Source organism: Giraffa tippelskirchi, chromosome 8 (assembly GCF_054371585.1).
Source record: "Giraffa tippelskirchi isolate mGirTip1 chromosome 8, T2T-mGirTip1v1.2.pri, whole genome shotgun sequence".
In the NCBI taxonomy this organism is placed as follows: Eukaryota; Metazoa; Chordata; class Mammalia; order Artiodactyla; family Giraffidae; genus Giraffa; species Giraffa tippelskirchi.
The window spans coordinates 140860320-140880662 of NC_137282.1; the positions used below are offsets into that span (position 1 = coordinate 140860320).

The 20343-nt window shown below is 44.3% G+C and overlaps 1 protein-coding gene and 1 pseudogene across 1 annotated transcript; both read right to left on the bottom strand.

The window, feature by feature from the left end:
* Positions 1–680: 680 nt before the first annotated feature.
* GCM1 (glial cells missing transcription factor 1) lies at positions 681–18453 on the bottom strand. Its single transcript, XM_081517363.1, has 5 exons — positions 18382–18453; positions 6439–6691; positions 5288–5400; positions 3545–3673; positions 681–1415 (listed from the first exon to the last, which is right to left on the bottom strand). Exons 1-5 carry the CDS (start codon positions 18451–18453, stop codon positions 681–683), a joined length of 1302 nt encoding a protein of 433 aa, XP_081373489.1.
* On the bottom strand, positions 14284–14402 carry LOC145519166 (5S ribosomal RNA; annotated as a pseudogene).
* Positions 18454–20343: the final 1890 nt, after the last annotated feature.

Consider the following 20343-nt stretch of genomic DNA (forward strand, 5'->3'; position numbering starts at 1 on the left):
ACCAGACACTTACATTTGTTTCCCTTGTGATACTTTCTAAGCTCTATTCTCTTAACTTTCAAATATATGGTACAGTCTTGTTAACTATAGTCACCATGTTGTACCTCACATCTCCAGAACTTATTTATATTAAAACTGGAAGTTTCTACCTCTTGATCACTTTCACCCAGTTTTCCCACCCCTCACCCTCCACCTCTGAAAATCACAAATCTGATCTCTATTTCTTATGAATTTGGGTTTTTTAATATTCCACATGTAAGTGAGATCATACAATATTTGTCTTTCTCTTTCTGGCTTATTTCACTTAGCATAATGCCCTCAAGGTCCATCCATATTGTTGCAAATGACTTGATTTCCTTCTTTTTTACAGCTCAATGGTATATATATATATATATATATATATATATATATACGTGCACCACATTTTCTTTACTCATGCACCTGTCTTAGGTTGTTCCCATGTCTTGGCTACTGTAAATGACGCTGCACTGAACATGGTGGTGCAGATGTCTCTTCAGGACAGTGATTTTGTTTCATTCTGTTATTCACCTAGAAGTGGGATTACTGGATCATTTGGTATAGTTCTACTTTTAACCTTTTGAGGAACCTCCATACTGTTTTCCACAGTGGTTGCACCAAATGACACTCCCACCAGCAATGCACAAGGGTCCTGATTTGGATCATCTTAAAGGACAGAGGTTTAGAAGCATCTCATTGTTGCAGTGATCCAAACCCAGGCACCCCATTTCTTCATCAAAATCCCATTTGTTGCTCTTGCCAGGCAGGGAATATTGATGATAAGGCTGAGAGGTGTGGGTGAGGAGAAGGGGGTCTTCCTGGGGTGAATGGCATGTGGTGGGAGTGTGGTAGCTGTTAAAATCCACAGGCACCTTCTCTTCATAAAGTTCACCCCCTTGATTTGGCCATATGGGTGGATAGCTGGATTTGGCTGCTGCTGGTTCCATTGGAACCGGCTGGTGGAAGGGTTCTGAAGAGCTCTGGGAAGGGGAGAAGTCGTAGGGCCAGCTGGTCAGAGGAAAAGGGTAACTGGGACAACTGTTGTCATTCAGAGGACTTCGTCCCAAAGCCACATTCTTATTCCATGTCTGCAGATCACTGTAATCAGAGAAGACTCCAGAGATGGAGGGCTGGAGCAGGTCTCCGCTGCTGGAGACCCGACTGTGGGACAAATCCCATTTGTCGTAGAGCTGAGGGGGGCCCAGGGTGGGAGTGAGGTTTGCCAGCTCAGAGGTACCCCCCAAACCATAGCTCTCGGGGAAGGATGAGCCATCATTCCATGCCTTCTGCTGGGGAGTGTAACTTATCACATGTCCGCTGTAACTAGGAGGCAATTGGACCGCTTCCTGGAAAGACCAAGTTAAACTTTCCCAACTCTGTGTTTCACCTGGAAGAGGCTGGAAAGACAAAAGCTCGCGTTAATAAGTTAAACTCACCCTACTACCCCAGGCACCCATGAGTGACCCTGCACAAGTAAATGCTCTGTGCATTTTCCTCATTCCCTACATACTCGAAGCACAAACACACACAGGGCTTTGCACAAGCACACAAGGCCTGCAAGAACTCAAGGCTGCTGCCATTTCAACGTGAAATCTGACCAACCAGGAAGGGCCGGATGGCCCTTCTTTTACTCAGATAGGAGAATATTTAGAACATTCCACCTTAAATGCAAATCTGAAACCCTGATTGCCTCTGTGAGAAACTTGTAAGGGGCTATGTAAGAAAAATCAAACCACAGCTTCAGAGTTCTACATTATCCTCAGGGGAATCTCAACTTCCTCCTTGACTTCTCCACTTTTTAGTGGATTCCAAGGGTTAATTTTTTTTCTCAAGAAACTCCAAGCTCACTTTGTTGAATCACAGACCTCTGGCATATGACGTGGGCAACTTCTTTTTCTAAATGGAGAAAGTATATCATTCTCCAGTTAATCACAAGAAAAGAATCTGCTTGAGGACTAAGTTATCTTCTTTTGTTTATGTAAAACTGTTGACTAATGGGGCTTTCCTCGTGGCTCAGTGGTGAAGAATCTGCCTGCCAATGTAGGAAATGCAAGTTTGACCCCTGGGTTGAAAAGATCTCCTGGAGAAGGAAATGGCAACCCACTCCAGTATTCTTGCCTGGGAAACTCTATGGACAGAGGAGCCTGGCAGGCTACAATCCATGCGGTCACAAAAGAGTCGGACAAAACTTAGCAACTAAACAACCACAACAACTGAGGAATAAGAGCATGGAGTTGGAAAGACTGACTAGGAAGGATGAGTGAGAAGAAACCCCCTTCAACTTCTGCCAGGGTTGGTAGGTGGGATAAGGGACTGGTTGCTGGGATTCAGGGGCTCCTATTTCCCTGAAATTATGACTCAAGTTATGACTTTTTTCCTTAGGGTACATGAGAACCTCCAAGAATGGACTGGCTCAATTTCTGTACTCCTGAAACGTGGACCATTGACCAGTAGAAAAAGTATGCTGCATGCGTGTTCAGTCACTTCAGTTGTGTCCAACTCTTTGTGACCTTATGGACTCTAGCCCACCAGGCTCCTCTGTTCATGGGATTCTCCAGGAAAGAATACTGGAATGAGTTGCCATGCCCTCCTCCAGGGGATCTTCCCAACCCACGGATTGAATCTGCATCTCTTGCACCTCCTGCATCAGCAGGTGGGTTCTTTACCACTAGCAGCACCTGGGAAGCCCAGGAAAAAGTATAGGAATTAGTAAAACAAACACTATTAAGCAGACAAACCCTACCTACAGTATGACACCCAGAAAGCCATGAACATCACAGCACAGTTTGACTGTGGGTTGCGCATCCCCACATCCCCAGATGACCACTGCTTTCAGATACTGCCTGGTTGTTTCATCTTGTTGAAATGCACTAAGGAAATCATCGGCTTCAGGGGAGAATGAAGAAGTGTGAGGCTCAGATTTTATGCAGATCATTTCTTTTTGGTTCTAGCAGAAATACAGAGAGTGCCAAACAAAGGTCAAGTACTAATTCAGATCTCTTTTTAACTATAGTAGGGAAGACGATTCTGAAATAATATGGACTTTATGGTTGAGGGCATGCTACAAAGATGGTAGACAGTAAGAGGAAAACCACATATTCAGTTTCTTTGCCAGATGCTGGCTCATAGGTGAGCCTGAAGATATATGATTTGGGGCTCTTCGTTGCAGGTTCAAAGAGCTGCTGAGAGCATGCTTAATCCATCACAGATAAATTCTGCCTAGGAATTTGTGCTCAGTCGTGTCTGACTCTTTGCAACCCCATGGACTGCACCTTCTAGGCTCTTCTGTCCATGGATTTTTCCAGGCAGGTATACTGGAATGTGTTGCCATTTCCTATTCCAGGGGATCTTCCTGACTCAGGGGTAGAACCCATATCTCTTGGGTCTCCTGTATTAGCAGGTGGACTCTTTACCACTAGTGGCATGTGGGAAGCCCTCATTTGTAGGTGATGACAGGGTAATCTACTGCTGCCACCACAGGATGGCAAGTCCCCATATATTTTGAAGATGCATGGAGCAAGGTTACCTTTATCTCTGGGCTCTGTTTGAGCTTCGAGGAGACTGAGGAAGATGCTGAGTGCGTTTTCTTCACTGCTCTTCTGGCCTCGGCTTCCAATTTGGTTTCTGGCTTTGGATGGTCATGCTCTCCCTTTGACTTAAAGGAGAAGAAGCGGCAAAATAAACAACTAGATGTACTTCATGGTATGTAAAATCTTATCCTGTACTCTGCTGTCAGACTGGGTGCTGTTGCAGTTGACTGTTTGCACAAGATCAGAGCAACCTTTTAAGATCCTCCCAGGGTTGGATAACATTACCCATTCAATGGACATGAGGTTGAGCAAACTCCAGGAGATAGTGAGGGACAGGGAAGCCTGGCATACTGCAGTCCATGGGGTCAAAAAGAGTCGGACACAACTTAGTGACTGAACAACAAGCCAACCCACCCGCCGGCCTTTGCTGATGGTACTCCTTCTTTGAATGGTGCCTCTCCCCAGCCCTGCCAAGTCACATTCTTGAATCTTCAGCACAATGCTGCGAGGGCTACACCATTACCATCACCCTCAGCTTACAGAGTAGGAGGAGATGGAGGCTTGGAGAGATTTACCACCTGGGAAACCTCCCCTAGTAAAGTGGGGGAGCTGGGATCCAGAGTGTGCCAGAGCCAGCCAGGTGGAGAGCCAACTGTTGGCCATTCAAGTATTTTGTGAGCTGGTTGTTAAAAACGGCTTGACATTTTGCTGTACATCTGAAATCAACACAACACTGTACGTCAACTATGGGTGTGCATGCATGTTCAGTCATGTCCGACTCTTTGCGACCCCATGGACTGTAGCCTACTAGGCTTCTCTGTCCATGGGATTTTCTAAGCAAGAATACTGGAGTGGGTTGCTATTTCCTCCTCCAGGGTACCTTCCTCCAGGGATCAAACCCATGTCTCTTGTGTCACCTGCATTGGCAGGCAGCTTCTCTACCACTAGCGCCACCTGGGATGCCCCCCCAAATCAACTATACTCTAATAGAATTAAAATTTTTAAAAATATATTTGTTGGAGACACTGAGTGAACATAGAGGAAAGCAAGGAAAGAAAATTTCGGGTCGTCTTGCAGTTCTACCGAAGAGATCTTTCCAGAAAACTTCTGTCAAGCTTAATATCTTCTATTCTCTATTACCTTCAATATTAATTTTTGATGTGCTTTTGCCATGAAACCCCATGTTCAACCTTATGATCATGTATTATGAAAAAATGTATACTAAAATAATTAACTTAAAGAAAACCACCTTGAAATCAGCCATGATGAGAATAGTTATATTCCAGATGTTGGCAAACCCTGTACATTCAGAGCATTTTCTTTTCAGAGGCAGGTTTAGCAAGGACTCAGATCCAGACACTCGGCTCTCAGAGGCCACTGTTTCTACCACCTCCCTGGAGAGGACCCCTTTAACACCACATTTTACCGAAAACTGGGGCTTAGGGGAGTAAAACAACGTGTCCATGTTTACAGAGCTGGTGAAAAATCAGAGCCGGGTCTACAGAAGGCCAATGCAAGGGGGCTCACGTTACCGACAGCGGTCGCCCCCTTGGAGCCTGGGCTCCACCCTTGGCTCCTCCCTCGAGGTTCGGGGTACAGACATTTGTGTGCCCAGAGGGTTCCCCCACGGAGGGCGCAGGCCCCCCTCCACCTGTGCCTCTCCTGGAGGCAAGTCTCCCTTGTGCTCTGCGAACAGTCTCTGTAGCAAAGAGAAATGGAATCTCTAACGTAAATCTAACCTGGAAAAATATGAATCGTCCGTCGTGCCTCCAGAAGTTGGTGACGGGAAAGCCCCCGTGGCCCCGGCAGGGAATGAGCTTCAGAGGCCCGTCGCAGTTGGGACAGCGTTTCCCTACAAAAGACAGAGGAACGTGACCATGCCTGGCCGAGCCCGGCCAGCAAATCCCTGAGTCTGTGCAGCTCTGTCTGTGTCAGACTTGACTCCTGCACAGCAGAGAATCCACCTGGGCAGTTTTATAGACTTTCACCCACTGGGCATGCATGACTCCTGGGCCTAAGAGTCCAGACCACTAAAGCAGCCCAGGTCACTCTTACATGCAGTAGAGGAAGCAGTTACCTACTGAGTGGAATATTCTACAGGTCGGGGTGGAGGGGAGCACTTTTAAGCAAAAAAAAAAAAAAAAATCCCTCTCTCCTTATTTATCGATACTTGAAATTCTTTGTAAAGAGGAAAAAATCCTTTCACTTCACAATTTGAATTAAGGGTCAAGGAGCAAAACCACATGACGGAGAGAATTCAGCTACTAAATTTCCACTAAAGTGTAAATGACTGATACCGTCCTGCCCTGAGAGCAAGTTTGGAAAACAAAAGACAAGGAAAGAACATGAAGTAACTTGAGGTCTGAAGTGGGCAATGCACAGGGAATGCTGAATGCATCTATTTCACAATCTGATAAATATGATAAAAAAAAAATGAAGAATTAGCATGTGATGACGGCCTGAACCTAAATGGCACGGAATTGAGTCTAACCTCAGATTTAGTCCCGGGTCCCCCTCCAGATCAAAGCACTCACTGAGATCATTTGGGGGACCCCACTCCCCAAGGTGTCGGGTGGCAAGCCTGACGCACAACTTTCTCTTACACTATTCATATATGTGAGTGTGCTGATGAGTTAATGTTTGTCCCCTGAGTGATGCATCCTCCTTTTAACAGAGGCCCCGAGTCAGATCTTAACCCAAGGGAGCAGTGTCAGCAGTGAGTGCACCAGGACCGGCAGATCTATGGGAATACAGGGGCCCAGGGGCTGGCTGGCTCTCCTTAAAATGATCTCTAGAAACGGCCTTGGTCTCCTCCACCCTCCAGCGCCAAGGCTGGGCCCTTGGGAGGAGCGAGAACTTTGAGGCCCCTCAGGGCGGGAGCGTCACTCACTTTGCTGCTTCTGCCGGGCCTTGTCGCAGATGGCTGGCCTCAGGTAGACCTTGCGGCCCTCGGCAACCGAGCAGTCGCGGCCGCACACCACCACGCCCAGGCAGGACTTCTTGAGGATGCGGGAGTTGTGGTTGTTGGTGTTGCGCATGGCCCAGCTGCTCAGGTGGCGCTGCGCGTTCCTGTCATCGGAGCTGTAGATGTGCTTCTCATAGGCATCGGGCCACTCCTGGAACCAGTCTGTCTTTTTCACGTTCTGATGAAAACACAAAGGAGATTATTACAGAGCCGGGTCTGCGGAAGGCCAATGCAAGGGGGCTCACGTTACCGACAGCGGTCGCCCCCTTGGAGCCTGGGCTCCACCCTTGGCTCCTCCCTCGAGGTTTGGGGTACAGACGTTTGCGTGCCCAGAGGGTTCCCCCACGGAGGGCGCAGGCCCCCCTCCACCTGTGCCTCTCCTGGAGGCAAGTCTCCCTTGTGCTCTGCGAACAGTCTCTGTAGCAAAGAGAAATGGAATCTCTAACGTAAATCCAACCTGGAAAAATATGAATCGTCCGTCAGCTGGAAGTCACCACTGGGCATAAAGGTGGCCTGGCGCTCAGCTCTTCTGCATCTTACCACGCGGCGGGGGTCTGAGTGCGCACAGCCCGGCTGCGGCCACGTGACCGCTGGGTCCATCCCACATCCGCCCCCTGGACGAGAATGGCTTGTGATGCAGCTCTCTGCGCGACTGATGCTCCTCTAGCCTTTGGTGATGAGAGTGAGGACCACTGCTCACTAAGAGTGTTGGAGGGTGAAGCAACAGGATGGTACTCGTGCACAATGGCTATGGACGGCACTGGGGCAGGGCAGTGAGATAGTGTCGCACTCCACGTGGTGGTGTTGAGAAAGTGGAGGATTTAATGCAAAACCACCTGAGAAATGCGGTGGAAGGCTGGAGAGCCGCTTCCTCCTCTGCGGAAATTCTCTCCCCTTTACTCTCCTGTCATGTTCATGAGCCTCAAACAGGGTGGAGGAGTAAGGACAAGTTGAGCTTGATTAAAAACTTTCATGTTCCTGCCCAGGACTGACACAGTTCCCTGCCCATGGGTGCCTAACTAAAAGCAAACTCTCCTCTTTAAGTGGACAGGGACACAGGACACTCAATCCTCATAGCGTAAGTTATTTGACTTTCTGTGCCTCTGTTTCTTCATCTGTATAATAGAAATAACCAGACCTACCTACCTCAAGTGGGTCTGAGAGTTACATAGGATAACATATAAAAATTACTTTGCACGTCACCCAGCATGCAGGGAGCTCTGGCTGAATGTCAGTGACGTTATGGTTCATGGCCACGTTTGGCCAGTTCTTAGAGTGAAAATCATTAGCAATCTCATGGTCAAACTTAAGCAGTGCCCATCCTTGCAGCTTCCAGAGACTTGGTATAAGAACATTTTTCAACAAGAAGTTTCCGGAAGGTTAGGGTTTAGATTCTAGAAGCTCCAGAAGGGTGTTTCTCCTTTGCTCCCCGAGCAAGAAAACACAGCATAGAATATGAGAAAGGAAAAAACAAGACGTTTGAGAAGGAAAAGCAAACATCAGGATGGAAGGGCAGCTCCAGGAGGTCATGTCTCTCCAAGTTGGAGTTCAAGTGTAGAAGACACCAAAGAACTTTGTAACATGAGACTCTGGGTAGGCAGCTGTCTCTGAAGCCGCATTTTGTTCTTCTCTTAAGTGGGGATATTGATAAAACACTCTTCACAAAAGTACTGGGAAGAGCAAATGTGTTGTAAACTGTAAGTTTTATGTTATCATTGATAGCTTTCATTTGTATGGAATTTCATGGAGATTGAAACAGGCCTGAAGAAATAAAAATGAGAGGTTTTATGTATGTGAGAGGTAGTACTAGTTAACAGCGAAGAGGTAAGGTCTGCAAGCTAGGACCGTGGACCAAATCCAGTCCAATGCCTTTTTTTTTTTTTAATGTATTTATTTATTTGGCTGCACCAGGTCTTAGTTTTGACATGCGAACTCTTAGTTGCAGTATGTGGGATCTAGTTTCCTGATCAGGGATCGAATCCCAAGCCCCGTGCATTGGGAGCACAGAGTCTTAGCCACTGGACCACCAGGGAAGTCCCCAATGCCTGTTTTTGTAAATAAAGTCTTATTGGAACCCAGCCATGTTCATTCATATATGTTGTCTGTGAATACATTTACATACCATGACAGAGTCCAGTAGGTGCAGTCAAGACTGTGTGGCTCACAAAACCTAAAATATTTACTATCTGGCCCTTCACAGAGAGCTTGTCAACTGCTAGTAGGAGCACAACTTGTGGAGGCACTTGGCCAGGGTGTGGGCCTTACCCTGAGAGGGTTCCTTCCCGCTCAGGGCTCCACTCTCTGCTCTGTGAGATGGGGGCCATGGGAGTACCTGCCCGACAGGGATGTTATGAACACTGAACGGGTTAACATACACAAAGCATTCAAAATAGTGCTTGCTACTCACAGCAGCCAAGGCATGGAAGCAACCTAAGTGTCCACTGACAGATGAATGGATAAAGAAGTTGTGGTACATACAAATCATGGAATATTCAGCCATGAAAAGGAATGAAATAACACCAGTTGTAGCTGCATGGATGGACCTAGAGATGATCATACTAAGCTGAAGCAAGTCAAAAAAAAGACAAATATCATATCGCTTATATGTAGAATCTTGAAAAAAGAAATGATACAGGGAATTGCCTTGTGGTTCAGTGGTTAGGACTCAGTGCTTTCACTGCTGAGGGCCTGCGTTCATTCCCTGGTCAGGAAACTAGGATCCTGCAAGTTGTGTGTAGCAGGGGGAAAAAAAAAGGAAAAAAAATTTAATTGATACAAGTGAATTTATCTATGAAATAAAAATAAACTCACAGACATAGAAAACAAACTTATGGTTACCAAAGAGGAAAGTGGAGAGGGCTGAATTAGGAGTTTGGAGTTAGCAGATGCAAGCTACTATATATATATAATAGATTTTTTAAAAAAAAGTCCTACTATATAGCACAGGGAACTCTATTTGATATCCTGTAATAAACCATAATGGAAAGGAGTATGAAAAATAATATATATTGATATGTGTATAACTGAATCACTTTGCTGTATACTGCTAAGTCACTTTAGTCGTGTCCAACTCTGTGCGACCCCATAGACGGCAGCCCACCAGGCTCCCCCGTCCCTGGGATTCTCCAGGCAAGAATATTGGAGTGGGTTGCCATTTGCTGTATACCAGAACCTAAAACAAAATTGTAAATCTACTATACGTCAATAAAAAATAAAATAAAGCCAGTGCCTGGCACACAGCAAGTTCCACATTGGTGTTAGCTGTGACTCTTCTGATCTTGGGAAACACACACCAGTCACTGGGTGTGAGGGCCAGCAGCTTTTAGGAGATGACCCCCCGAGAAGTCACTTGACTCTTTAAACCTTGTTCAGCCAAATGTAAGACAGGACTCCAAGCCCCTACAAAACCAAAGCTTAGTGGGCACAACCCCTGTTTTTGAGCTTCTCTATCAGAGCAGTGACAACAATGGCTCAGCTGTGCCGCCTGGTGGCGAGGAAAGGGGATGTCGCTCCAGAAGAGCAGGGGAAAGGCGGTGGTGTCTAGGGGTGGGGGTCCCCTCTGGTCCAAAGGTGACTGCGTCTAGTTTCTAGGAAAGAGGCCCAGCCAGGCCAAGATGCTGAATGAGCTGTCTTCTCCAGTTCTCTCCCCAACTTCTCTGGTAATTCTGAGTGGGATTAATTCAACACAAAACCTCGGGCAGCCCCCCGAGGCGGGGGGCTTCCCCTCTCTGTCTCCTGCTTCCTCCACCCACCTTCGCTTCTCTTCCTTCTGATCCAAAGCTCCAAACAGTGCTCTCTTCTGCCATAGAGATGCCACCGAAAGCATAATATTTTATCTTCTGAAGTAATAACAATGTAGGTTAAAGCGTTAAAATGTGGACCTTTAACAATCTGGGCTGCAGAAATCTACCAGTGGTTTTGAATTATTCCAATACAAAGCACAGTTGTCAGGACCACAGAGACAAGAACAAGGTGGTCTTGAAGGAAAGCTGAGATTTCCGTGTTTTAAAGGTGAGGGATGGGACTTCCCTAGCGGTCCAGTGACTAAGACACTGCAAGGGGTCTGGATTCGATCCCTGGGTGGGTAGATCCCACATACTGGAACGAAGAGTTCTCATGCTGCAATGAAGATGCAACTAAGACCCAGTGCAGCCAAGTAAATACATAAATATTTTTTTAAATAAATAAAATAAAGGTGAGGGGTCTCTCCAGTCTGGTCAGTGGCATAGACCCCACAAACCAGAAGGAACCTACAGTGTTTGTGAGAGCAATTCAAATACTCCAGTTAAAGCAAGGACTCCCTGCCAGTGGAGCAAGAAACGTTCTTCACTGTCTTTTCTTTCTCTCTCTCTCAGTTTAATGTATGTTTTCACTTCCCTATGAGGCTTCCCCTTTGATGAATTATTTAGAAATATATTGTTTAGTTTCCGTGTATTTACAGAATTTCCTGTTGCTTTTGTTATTAATGTCTAGTTTGGATTCATTGTAGTTGAACACACTCTGTGTTTTCGATTATTTTCATATTGTTGAGGTTTGTTCTAAAGCCCACATGGTTTGTTCTGCATTCCACGGTTTGTTAAGCTTTTTTTCCATCACCTCCTCCACCGGTACACTAGTTTTCCAGTTCCATTAATATGCCAGTAATAAGTTTGACAACATACAACCTCAAGAAAATTACCAGGAGCAAGAGTATATATATCAAGATATTCTCTTGGCTATTTACAAATGACCAGTCTTTTGACTTGGACTTTTGTGGGATTTCTGACATTTTTTGACATTGTAATTATGAAAAAAACCCAGATTCCAGTGATGCAAAGGAATCCAGGTGTCAAATGAATGATAGGGAACTCTGAAAATCTACTAAATTTAAGGCACTAGAGTGTAAAATTTTAAAAGGAAGAACGAGTATTTCTTAATCTTGTTTAACAAATCCCCGCAAAACATTTCCCTCTTTTCAGATCTTCTGTTTATTTTTATTTCTAACTTTTCATGAGTAGCTCTTTGTTTTTCCTCTTGGTTAAGAAGTTCATAATTTAAAGGGAATATTCTTAAGGTTTCCAGCATATAAATACAACAAATTTATATTGTATTATATCATGGGTAATATCATTGGGGGTTTAATGAATATTTCTGTGACTTCTGTATGTAATTTTTGTCCCTAAGAGACTTAATTTTCTAAGTCACTCAAAATCTTTGAAGCTGTGCAATGATAGCAACTTTCATTCTTCCCTCATTCTCATTTATTTAACTACTTGAAGTTTTAATGAGTACCTTAAGAAATATACACTGTTACATAAAACTAATGAATTAAAATCAAAATTCTGAAATGAGATATCAAAAATATTGATATTAGCATGCTATTATATTAAAAATGATTTTCCCTTGGGATATAATCCACTCTAGTGTAAAACAATTATCTGCCAGGTTTTCTTTGATAAGAATAGCTTATAAATTCCTCATAAATAAATGTTTCCAAATACAACAGGGTTAGCAAACAGATACATGTTTAAACAAATCAGAGAGAGGGGAAAAATTAGATATTACTTATGGAGCACAGAAAAAAAAAAAATCCAGCATTTTGATTTACCTTCAATCTTTTGGGAACTTACCTCTCTGAACCAACTAGAAACCCAACTCCAGATGTTTTCAAAGAGAGAAATTCAATTCGACTAAATGCTTTTGAGTTAACTTAAGCATTACTGCCTTTGGGTAATCTTGCAATTTCCTACCTTTATTAAAGGTCAAGATGCAGGTCAAAGAGTTCCTTATTTGCACAGACAACACTAAGGTGGGACAGAGTGCCCCAGCTTTCAAATTCTGTCACCCCCTGCCTTTTCTTTTCTCCCTTTTCTTCCCAATTCCACCCGGCTAAGCAAGGGACCTCCTGGCAGGCACCCAACGAGAGTCTCTGCTACCATCCCTACCACCCCAGAAGCAAAGGGCAGCAGAAGAATCCTGGCTCCAAAAGTGGGGGGACCCAATGACCATGGGGTCCATATAGGTGGAGATGTCCCAGGGAGCTCAAATGACGTTGAGAGCAAGGAGAATGCCAGGCAAAGAGGACAAAGTCACAAGTGTCCCCGTCAGACCAACAACAAGGTGACCTGACCACGCAGTCAGATAATAATTCACCAGAAATGCAGACTCTTCTTTACCCCTTAGCTTCCTAGCACCAAGACACATCTGATTACAACTAGCTTGTTCTGACTAGCTAATTTATCCACACAAATTCACAGAAGGAGCTCAGAGATTCACCTTTGCCCATAAGACTGAGGCAAAGGAAATTGTGCTTGTTAAAACCATGGTCCAGGAATGAGCTCATCAGAGACACGGCCTCTTTGGGGTTGATTCTCCAGGCTTCAGGTGGCCCTGTATTTATGTTTAGCCTATGTGTACTTTAAGATTTTCTCTACAAAAAGTATATTTAAACCTTGGAATTGTGTGAGTTAATAGCTCCGTGTGGCTTTGGTTGTGGGTTTAATCGGCAAACTGCTCATGTTCAAGGAACAAAATGATTTGGGGTGTTTGTCTGCTGTGGGGCTGTTGGAATACCTTGCGCTTCTGCTCAGAGAATCTGGCAGGTGCAGGGAGCAGAGCGGCCGCTCCTGTCTCCCTGTTCAGTGGGTACCATTGAGGAAAAAAAGGAATCGGTTTTCTTCCTGGTTTTCAACCAGAAAAAAAAGAAAGAGATTTCTTCATCATTCAAGGCTCTCAAGTATTACAACCAATGTTAATGAGAAGCGTCCTTGTAATGAACCATGTACGTGCACGCTAAGTCGCTTCAGTGTCAGACTCTTTGTGACCCTATGGACAGTAGCCCGCCAGGCTTTTCTGTCCATGAGATTCTCCAGGCAAGAATACTGGAGTGGGTTGCCATGCCCTCCTCCAGGAGATCTTCCCAACCCAGGGATCAAACCTGAGTCTCTCACACCTCCTGCAATTGGCAGGTAGGTTCTTTACCATGAGCACCACCTGGGAAGCCCAATGAACCACGCGGTGAGCATTTTTAACAAAGGTAAGACTAATCTGACCCAGACTTTTGCGGCTTGGATCAAGTAAACCCTAAAGCAATTATATTCGAACTTCTAAAGTAGTTTAAGGGAATAGAAAGGGAAAGCAAAATTGGTGTATTACGTTGGACTGGAATAAAGAGGCATTTATCAATGATGGTTTGGAGTAAATTAAGTGCCTGCAGTTCTGGGCTGACTCCGTGGAGGCTGGATAAAGTAGAAGTGGTATCAAATTAACCACGAGTTAGACAAGTGATCAGAAACGAGTTCCATGAAGATTTATAAGGACAAACATGCAGCTGAAAGAAGGGAGGAGGGCACATGAAACAGTTCTGCCTCCAAACCAGCTTTCAGGCCGCCTATCTCCCAGATCTCCTTACTGGATGCCTGTGCACGGCTCCCCTGTAGGGAGCCTTTGAACTTCAAAGTGCTCTACTTTGCCTTGTTTGTCTTATCTTCATCTGACCTAATCCTCTCACCTTTTTCAATATACTTGTCCAGAGAGAGCCCTTTTGCCAGATGCTCAGCCTTTATCCCCATGCCCGAAAGTAAGTGAAAGTGTCAGTCGCTCAGTCGGGTCCGATTCTTTGTGATACCTGTGGACTGTAGCCCGCCAGGCTCCTCTGTCCGTGGGATTTCCCAGGCAAGAATACTGGGTTTCCATTTCCTTCTCCAGGGGATCTTCCCAACCCAGGGATCAAACCTGAGTCTCCTGTATTGCAGGTAAATTCTTTACCGTCTGAGCCAGCAGGGAAGCCAAAGCCTACAGCACTCAGTATTCCCAGGCAGGCTTCCATCCAAGTACTAACCAGGCCTCACACTGCTTAGCTTCTGAGATCAGATGAGATGGGGCGCGTTCAGGGTAATATGGCCGTAGACATGTTGGAGTCATGCTAAATTATATACGCCCTCCTTCAGTGCCTCTAGCATTTTTCTATACGGCATTGATTCTCTGTTCAGGCACTGATCTTGTCCCACTGGCCCAAATCATGAGTCCTTCCATGAAAGTTACCATGGGTTAACAGCCCCTGCGTCCAGTGGTATCTGACATATCCCATTGACATCAAAAATCTCTGATGTCCTGATGAGGATATCATTGTTCACTGTTGCCAAAAATTAACTCATAGATCTTGATCTGTGATGTAGAAAGGGCCTTTGGAGTTTCCAGGACCAGAAGATGCAATAAGCACTCAAGTAACCATATTGAAACTTGAAGCAAGTCAATGGATTAATAAGAAAGGAATTTATCTACAAGTTGCAGGAATTTGTAGAAACCGTGGCAAGAACATGCAAATATGAAAAATAAACTATAAATTCTTTGTATGGGTGGGACAGAGAATGAAATTGGGGGAATGTATAATAGTAGTAAGCCAGTGCTTGCTACTATAGATGGAATTCTTTGAAACATATTTTTTTGATGCTCAAACAGATGGTTGGAGGACCACTCATTGCCTAAGGGGCTCCATGGAAAAACAGCTTTGAGATCAAAAATAAGTTGGGGCGACATTGCCAACACAGCCTCCTCTTGGGAGAGCCATAATGCAGTAAGAAAGACACTATGTCTGCAGCAGAGAGATTGGCTTAGGGGATTCTCCAGCGGTTAGGACTCTGCATTTCCACTGCAGGGGGCCTGGGTTCAAAACTAAGATTCCACATGACGCATGGCATGGAAAAAAAAAGAAGAAGAAATAGGCTTAACTTGGTTGAACTTAGTTCTTCTTTTCTTCCTTCACAACATCCATTAACATTCCTTGTAACTTACAAACTACAGAACACATTTTGAGGACACATCTGTTCTAAACAACTTAGAGATTCCAGCAAGGTATATAAGGAATTACTATTTTACTTTTACAGAGGAGATAATGAAAACAAGAAAATAGGTTTGTTTAAAGTCACACAGATGATAAGCCATGGACCCACTCATTCATGAATTTCATACTTGTCCTGTCTTGTTTAATAAGTGCCAGGCCCTGTGATTGGCACCCAGTCCCTGTTCTAGGGTGCAGGACACCTTCTGAATCTCGAGTCACCATATCCTAGATTGTTAGAACTAAAAGGGTCCAGAAGAGACTATTTAGTGCAACAACTTCATTATCAGAAGAGGAAAGGGGACCTCAGAAATGCTAAACCACTCCATGAAGTTCTACGGGTAAAAGGAGGCAGGACTGGAATTCAAAGCCTAGGCTTGGTCTCCCAGCCTTGTGCTTCTCACTGTGCACTGCTCTGCCTTCAAAAACACTCTCAAAATATAAAAGCTACTGTGCTTGGCTTCAACACCTTCTATTTTTCGCCTCAGCTGGGTCTTGATATGGTTCCACAGCCCCCCAAATCCAGATGAGGACGATGTTGACTCTGCTCAGAAAATGTGCATGCGTCCTTAGTCATTTCAGTTGTGTCTGACTCTTTGCAGCCCTGTGGACTCTGGTCCACCAGACTCCTCCGTCCATGGGATTCTCCAGGCAAGAATACTGGAGTGGGTTGCCATTTCCTTCTCCAAAATACTAAGGCAACATTTGCTCTTTTAATTATTTCCCTGGCACATTTAACAAACTGAAGGACACATCTATTTCCATGAGCAACCAAAGTTTTTCTACAAACTAAAAATGGTACATTTCCAGAATTGAATGTGGACTTTTCTTGTAAATGTCTCTGGTAGCTGAGAAGGCTTAAATTTTGGAAAATTCATGTTGGAACATGAACCTTTATGAACCCTGAGATCCCCTCCAGGGACATGGTTCTTTCTTTTGTCTATAGATTTGATGAATGATATGAATCCTCTGCCCTAGAAAAAAATACATGTTAGTACAGTGTTCTTAGACCCCATTAAAGGTCCCGCTCTAGGATAGGACTTTGCGAAATCATCTATATATACCTGCTTCCTTCAACTCTTGTTTTTAAGAATGCCCAGTTTCTCTATTTGGGACCTGCAATCACGAATTAGGAATATGGGTCTCTGAGCCAAGAGCAATTAAAATTTACCTTAAAGTTTCCCCTAAAATAGCTACAACTGTTGTAAACCAATTACAAGCAACTATAAACACAAACCCTTAAAATAGATATTTGCGTGATTTAGCTGTGGTATATTTAGCCATCCTTAAGTGAATGGCAAGTAGGGCATACTTAGAGCTTCCTAGCTCTTCCAAAACCTACAAGGAGAGAATGGGGGAGGAAGTTTAAGGGAAAACATAAAGAGAAGCACTTCATTAGAGTGAAATTTGGAATGATCTGGAAGCCTTCTTTAGAGTAAAATCTGGAATGAGTATAAATCAAAACTGTGTAAAAAAAAAAAAATACAACTGTGGAATCTCCATTCCCTCTCTTCTGCTTGGGATAATTCAAACTTCTCATTCCCCAGAATCAGGCAAATGAGCGTGACCTTCCACTAGATGGTTCTGGTAGTCTCCAGTCTTAGCTTTCCCAGGCACCTTTCCCAATAACTTCCAGTGAAAACCTTCTTCACTGGAAGAAAGACCAAAACAAAGGGTCAAGGAAATCAGTCTTAAACAACTGTTGGAAATTCCCTGGCGGTCCAGTGGTTAAGACTCAATGCTTTCACTGCTGTGACCTGGGATTCAGTTCCCAGTTGGGGAACTAAGATCTCACAAGCCATGTGGCTCAGCTAAAAAAAAAAAAAAAAAAAGATCAAAAATAAAACAACCGTTTTCCACCAAATTAAGAGTTTAAAATGTCAATTGCCAGGCCCTCCCTGGTGGCACAGTAGATGGGAATTCACCTGTCAATGGAGGGGACATGGGATCAATCCCTGGTCTGGGAAGATTCCACATGCCGCAGAACTAAGCCTGTGTGCCACAACTACCAAGGCTGTATGCTGCAACTACTGAAGCCTGCGCACTTAGAGCCGGTGTTCCACAACAAGAGAAGCCACTGTAACGAGAGGCCCTAGCCCTGCAATGAAACATAGACCCGGCTTGCAGTAACTAGAGAAAGCCCGCGCAAAGCAAGGTAGACCCAGCGCAGCCAAAAATAAATAAAATAAAAAAATTTTTTAAATGTCATTGCCAAAGACGAAGGCAAAGAAAACACGAAATGGAAGTCACTCTGTTAACTGGAGAGTAGCCCCACATGCATGGACCATGTAGTAGTCACAAAAGTTCTAGAAGAGAAATCTCACCGGGACATCCCAATGACAGATTTAGGTTAACCCCATTACTACCAGCAAATAAGCTTGTATGGGAGCTCGTGTGTTACAGAGAGTCAATCTATAGACACATTATCATGGATTTCATTCTACTAGCTAGCCAGGCGGGTGGCATTGGAGCCAAAACAACTTCGAAAGAGAGGGGGAGTAACACTTTGCTTCAGTCTCTAACCAGGGGAGTCTGGTCTGTGAGGGCCTTCTCAAATCACGGGTTTAGGAATCTCTTCTTGAAAGTCCTCAGTCCGAGGCTTCCCTGGTGACTCAGTGGTGAAGACTCTGCCTGCCAAAGCAGGAGACACAGGTTCCATCCCTGGTCCAGGACAATCCCACATGCCACAGAGCAGCTAAGCCTGTGTACCACAACTATCAAGCCTGTGCTCTAGAGCCTGGGAGCTGCAACTACTGAAGCCTGCGCAGCCTAGAGCCTGTGCTCTGCAACAAGAGAAGCCACCAAAATGAGACGGCGGGGCACCGCAACTAGAGAAAAGCCCGTGCATCAGTGAAGATCCAGCACAGCAAAAAATAAATAAATGCAAGTTACACACATTAAAAAAGTCATTGGTCGGATGTCCAACCGAAACTCTGTAGGAGAGGCATTTACTCAGCTGGGACCCTCACCAAGTTCCTTCTAGGTCTTAGCAAGTTACATTCAAGGCTTCACGGCCAAATGCTGAACACAGCCTGAGAACAAGCACATACCTGCGGCAGTTTCATATCATTAATATCCCAGCTTAGTTCTTTGTCTGCAGAATCAGCGTTCTCAGGTTCCATGATGAAGTCAGGTCACTCACAGGTTTCCGTCTATCCAGCTGCTCTAGAAGCACTTGAGAATTTCGCTCTCAAAGGCTCTTTCAGTTGGATCAGTCCACCCAAGCAGTTTAGACCAGAAGACTGCTTTCCAACGCTAAAAAATAAATAACAGTGATACTGATCATTAAAGAGATAAAAATCAGTGCTCTTGGGTGGAGTGGGGGTAGGAGGGAGGTTCAAGGGGGAGAGGAGATTGGTATACTTGTGACTGATTCGCATTGTTGTATGGCTGAAACCAAGACAACTCTATAAAACAGTTTCCTCCAGTTGAAAACGACTTTTAAGAAACGGAATTCAGAAGAAAATATCATTAAAAATACCAGCGCTCATTTGCCAGAAAAGACTGTTTCACTGACATTTTGGTAAGCACCAACATACAAAGAAAAACAAAATGTAGGAGCCATTAGTGAACCTGCTGAAATAAAGCTGGACCATGGGGAAGAACATCACTTTCACCCTCAGATTTGGGCTTCCTTCCTGGTTGCTAGCCCAAGTGCAAAGGCCTCTGTAAGTACCATGGTCACCTGTAGCCAATGGTTAGGACCTTTTCCTCTGTGTACTGGATTGGGGAGGGAGGGATAACTGGCTTGGAGTTGTTTCCATGGATACACCTTCATAAATCAGCTACCCTGTGGGTGTGTTACCAGAGGGGAACATCACAGCCAGATGTGTCTAGAAGTCTTTTTAAAATTTAAATTCTCACAGAGATTAATAATCCAGCATATATTTTATATCTTCAAATATTCTCAAATGATAATCAGATTCCTCTAAAACCTTGGAACTATTGAAATTGAAAACCTGTTTGATAATCTTTGTTGTGGGGGTTGCATTGTAGGATATTTAACAGCATCCTTTGGTCTCTGCCCATTAGGTGTTGGCAGCAACCCACCCCTCCTTGTTGACCACCAACCATATCTCCAGACATTGACAGATGTCTCCTGGAGGAAAAAACTGTTTGAGGACTACAGCTCTAAAATAGTGTTTCTCAACTTTGCTTAATCCAAAGCACCTTCAAGACTTTCTGACTTTAGCAATCTCACTCTTCCCTGCCCGCCACAAGAAAATTCTGTCTGATCTTACTTTCACTAAATTGTATTTTAGAAATAGTAGATATTAAAAAATGTTTGTGCAAACTGTATTCCCCCCCTGCCCAAGAAATACTAGTTTCTAATTATAATTGGTTAAAAGGGATTCATTGTTGTTCGGTGGCTCAGTTGTGTCCAACTCTTTGCAACCCCTTGGACTGTAGCACACCAGGCTCTTCTGTCTTCCATCATCTCCCCAAGTTTGCTCAAATTCATATCTATGAAAGGAACTTAACCCTCCCCTCCCCCAAAAAAAGTAAAAAGAAGGAAAGATATTTAAAGTGCTCAACTCTGAGGGGGAAAAAAAAAAACAATCATTTTGAGATGACATGTGCTTGCTAGTAGAATATGAAGTAAGACATGTTTACATGTGTGACGGTTCCATGTCTTGGTGCTCTACTGCCATAATGATGTTACATAGAACCACTTAAGAGTCACTCAAACCACAAGTTAGTTTAATAGTCTCAATCTTACAGAGTCCCATGTATTTTGTTCCTCAGTAATTTAGCTTTAGGTAACCCTAATACTTGTCAATCACTGAGATGTACTGAAGTAAAGCGCATAGATATGGACGACTGTTGACCTGAACGTGTAAATGAAGCTCTTGGCCACTAAATAACAAGTTAATAGGAGTCTCTTTCCTCCCTAACACACCTACCCACCCTCACCTACAACCTAGTCATCCAAAAAGATGAAACTTCAGTACCCCCAATTCAAACGCTGATGTGCAAGATTAAATACCCATTGAGTTTAAATCAAATTCTGT

Bases quoted from the DNA above. Each gene is read 5' to 3' on its own strand.
- GCM1 (XM_081517363.1), bottom strand. From the start codon at position 18,453: ATGGAACCTGAGAACGCTGATTCTGCAGACAAAGAACTAAGCTGGGAT. The intron at 6,692-18,381 runs GTATGTGCTTGT...TGTTTTCATCAG, and splicing joins ATGATATGAAACTGCCGCAG to AACGTGAAAAAGACAGACTG. The intron at 3,674-5,287 runs GTTAGATTTACG...TTCTCCTTTAAG, and splicing joins GACGATTCATATTTTTCCAG to TCAAAGGGAGAGCATGACCA.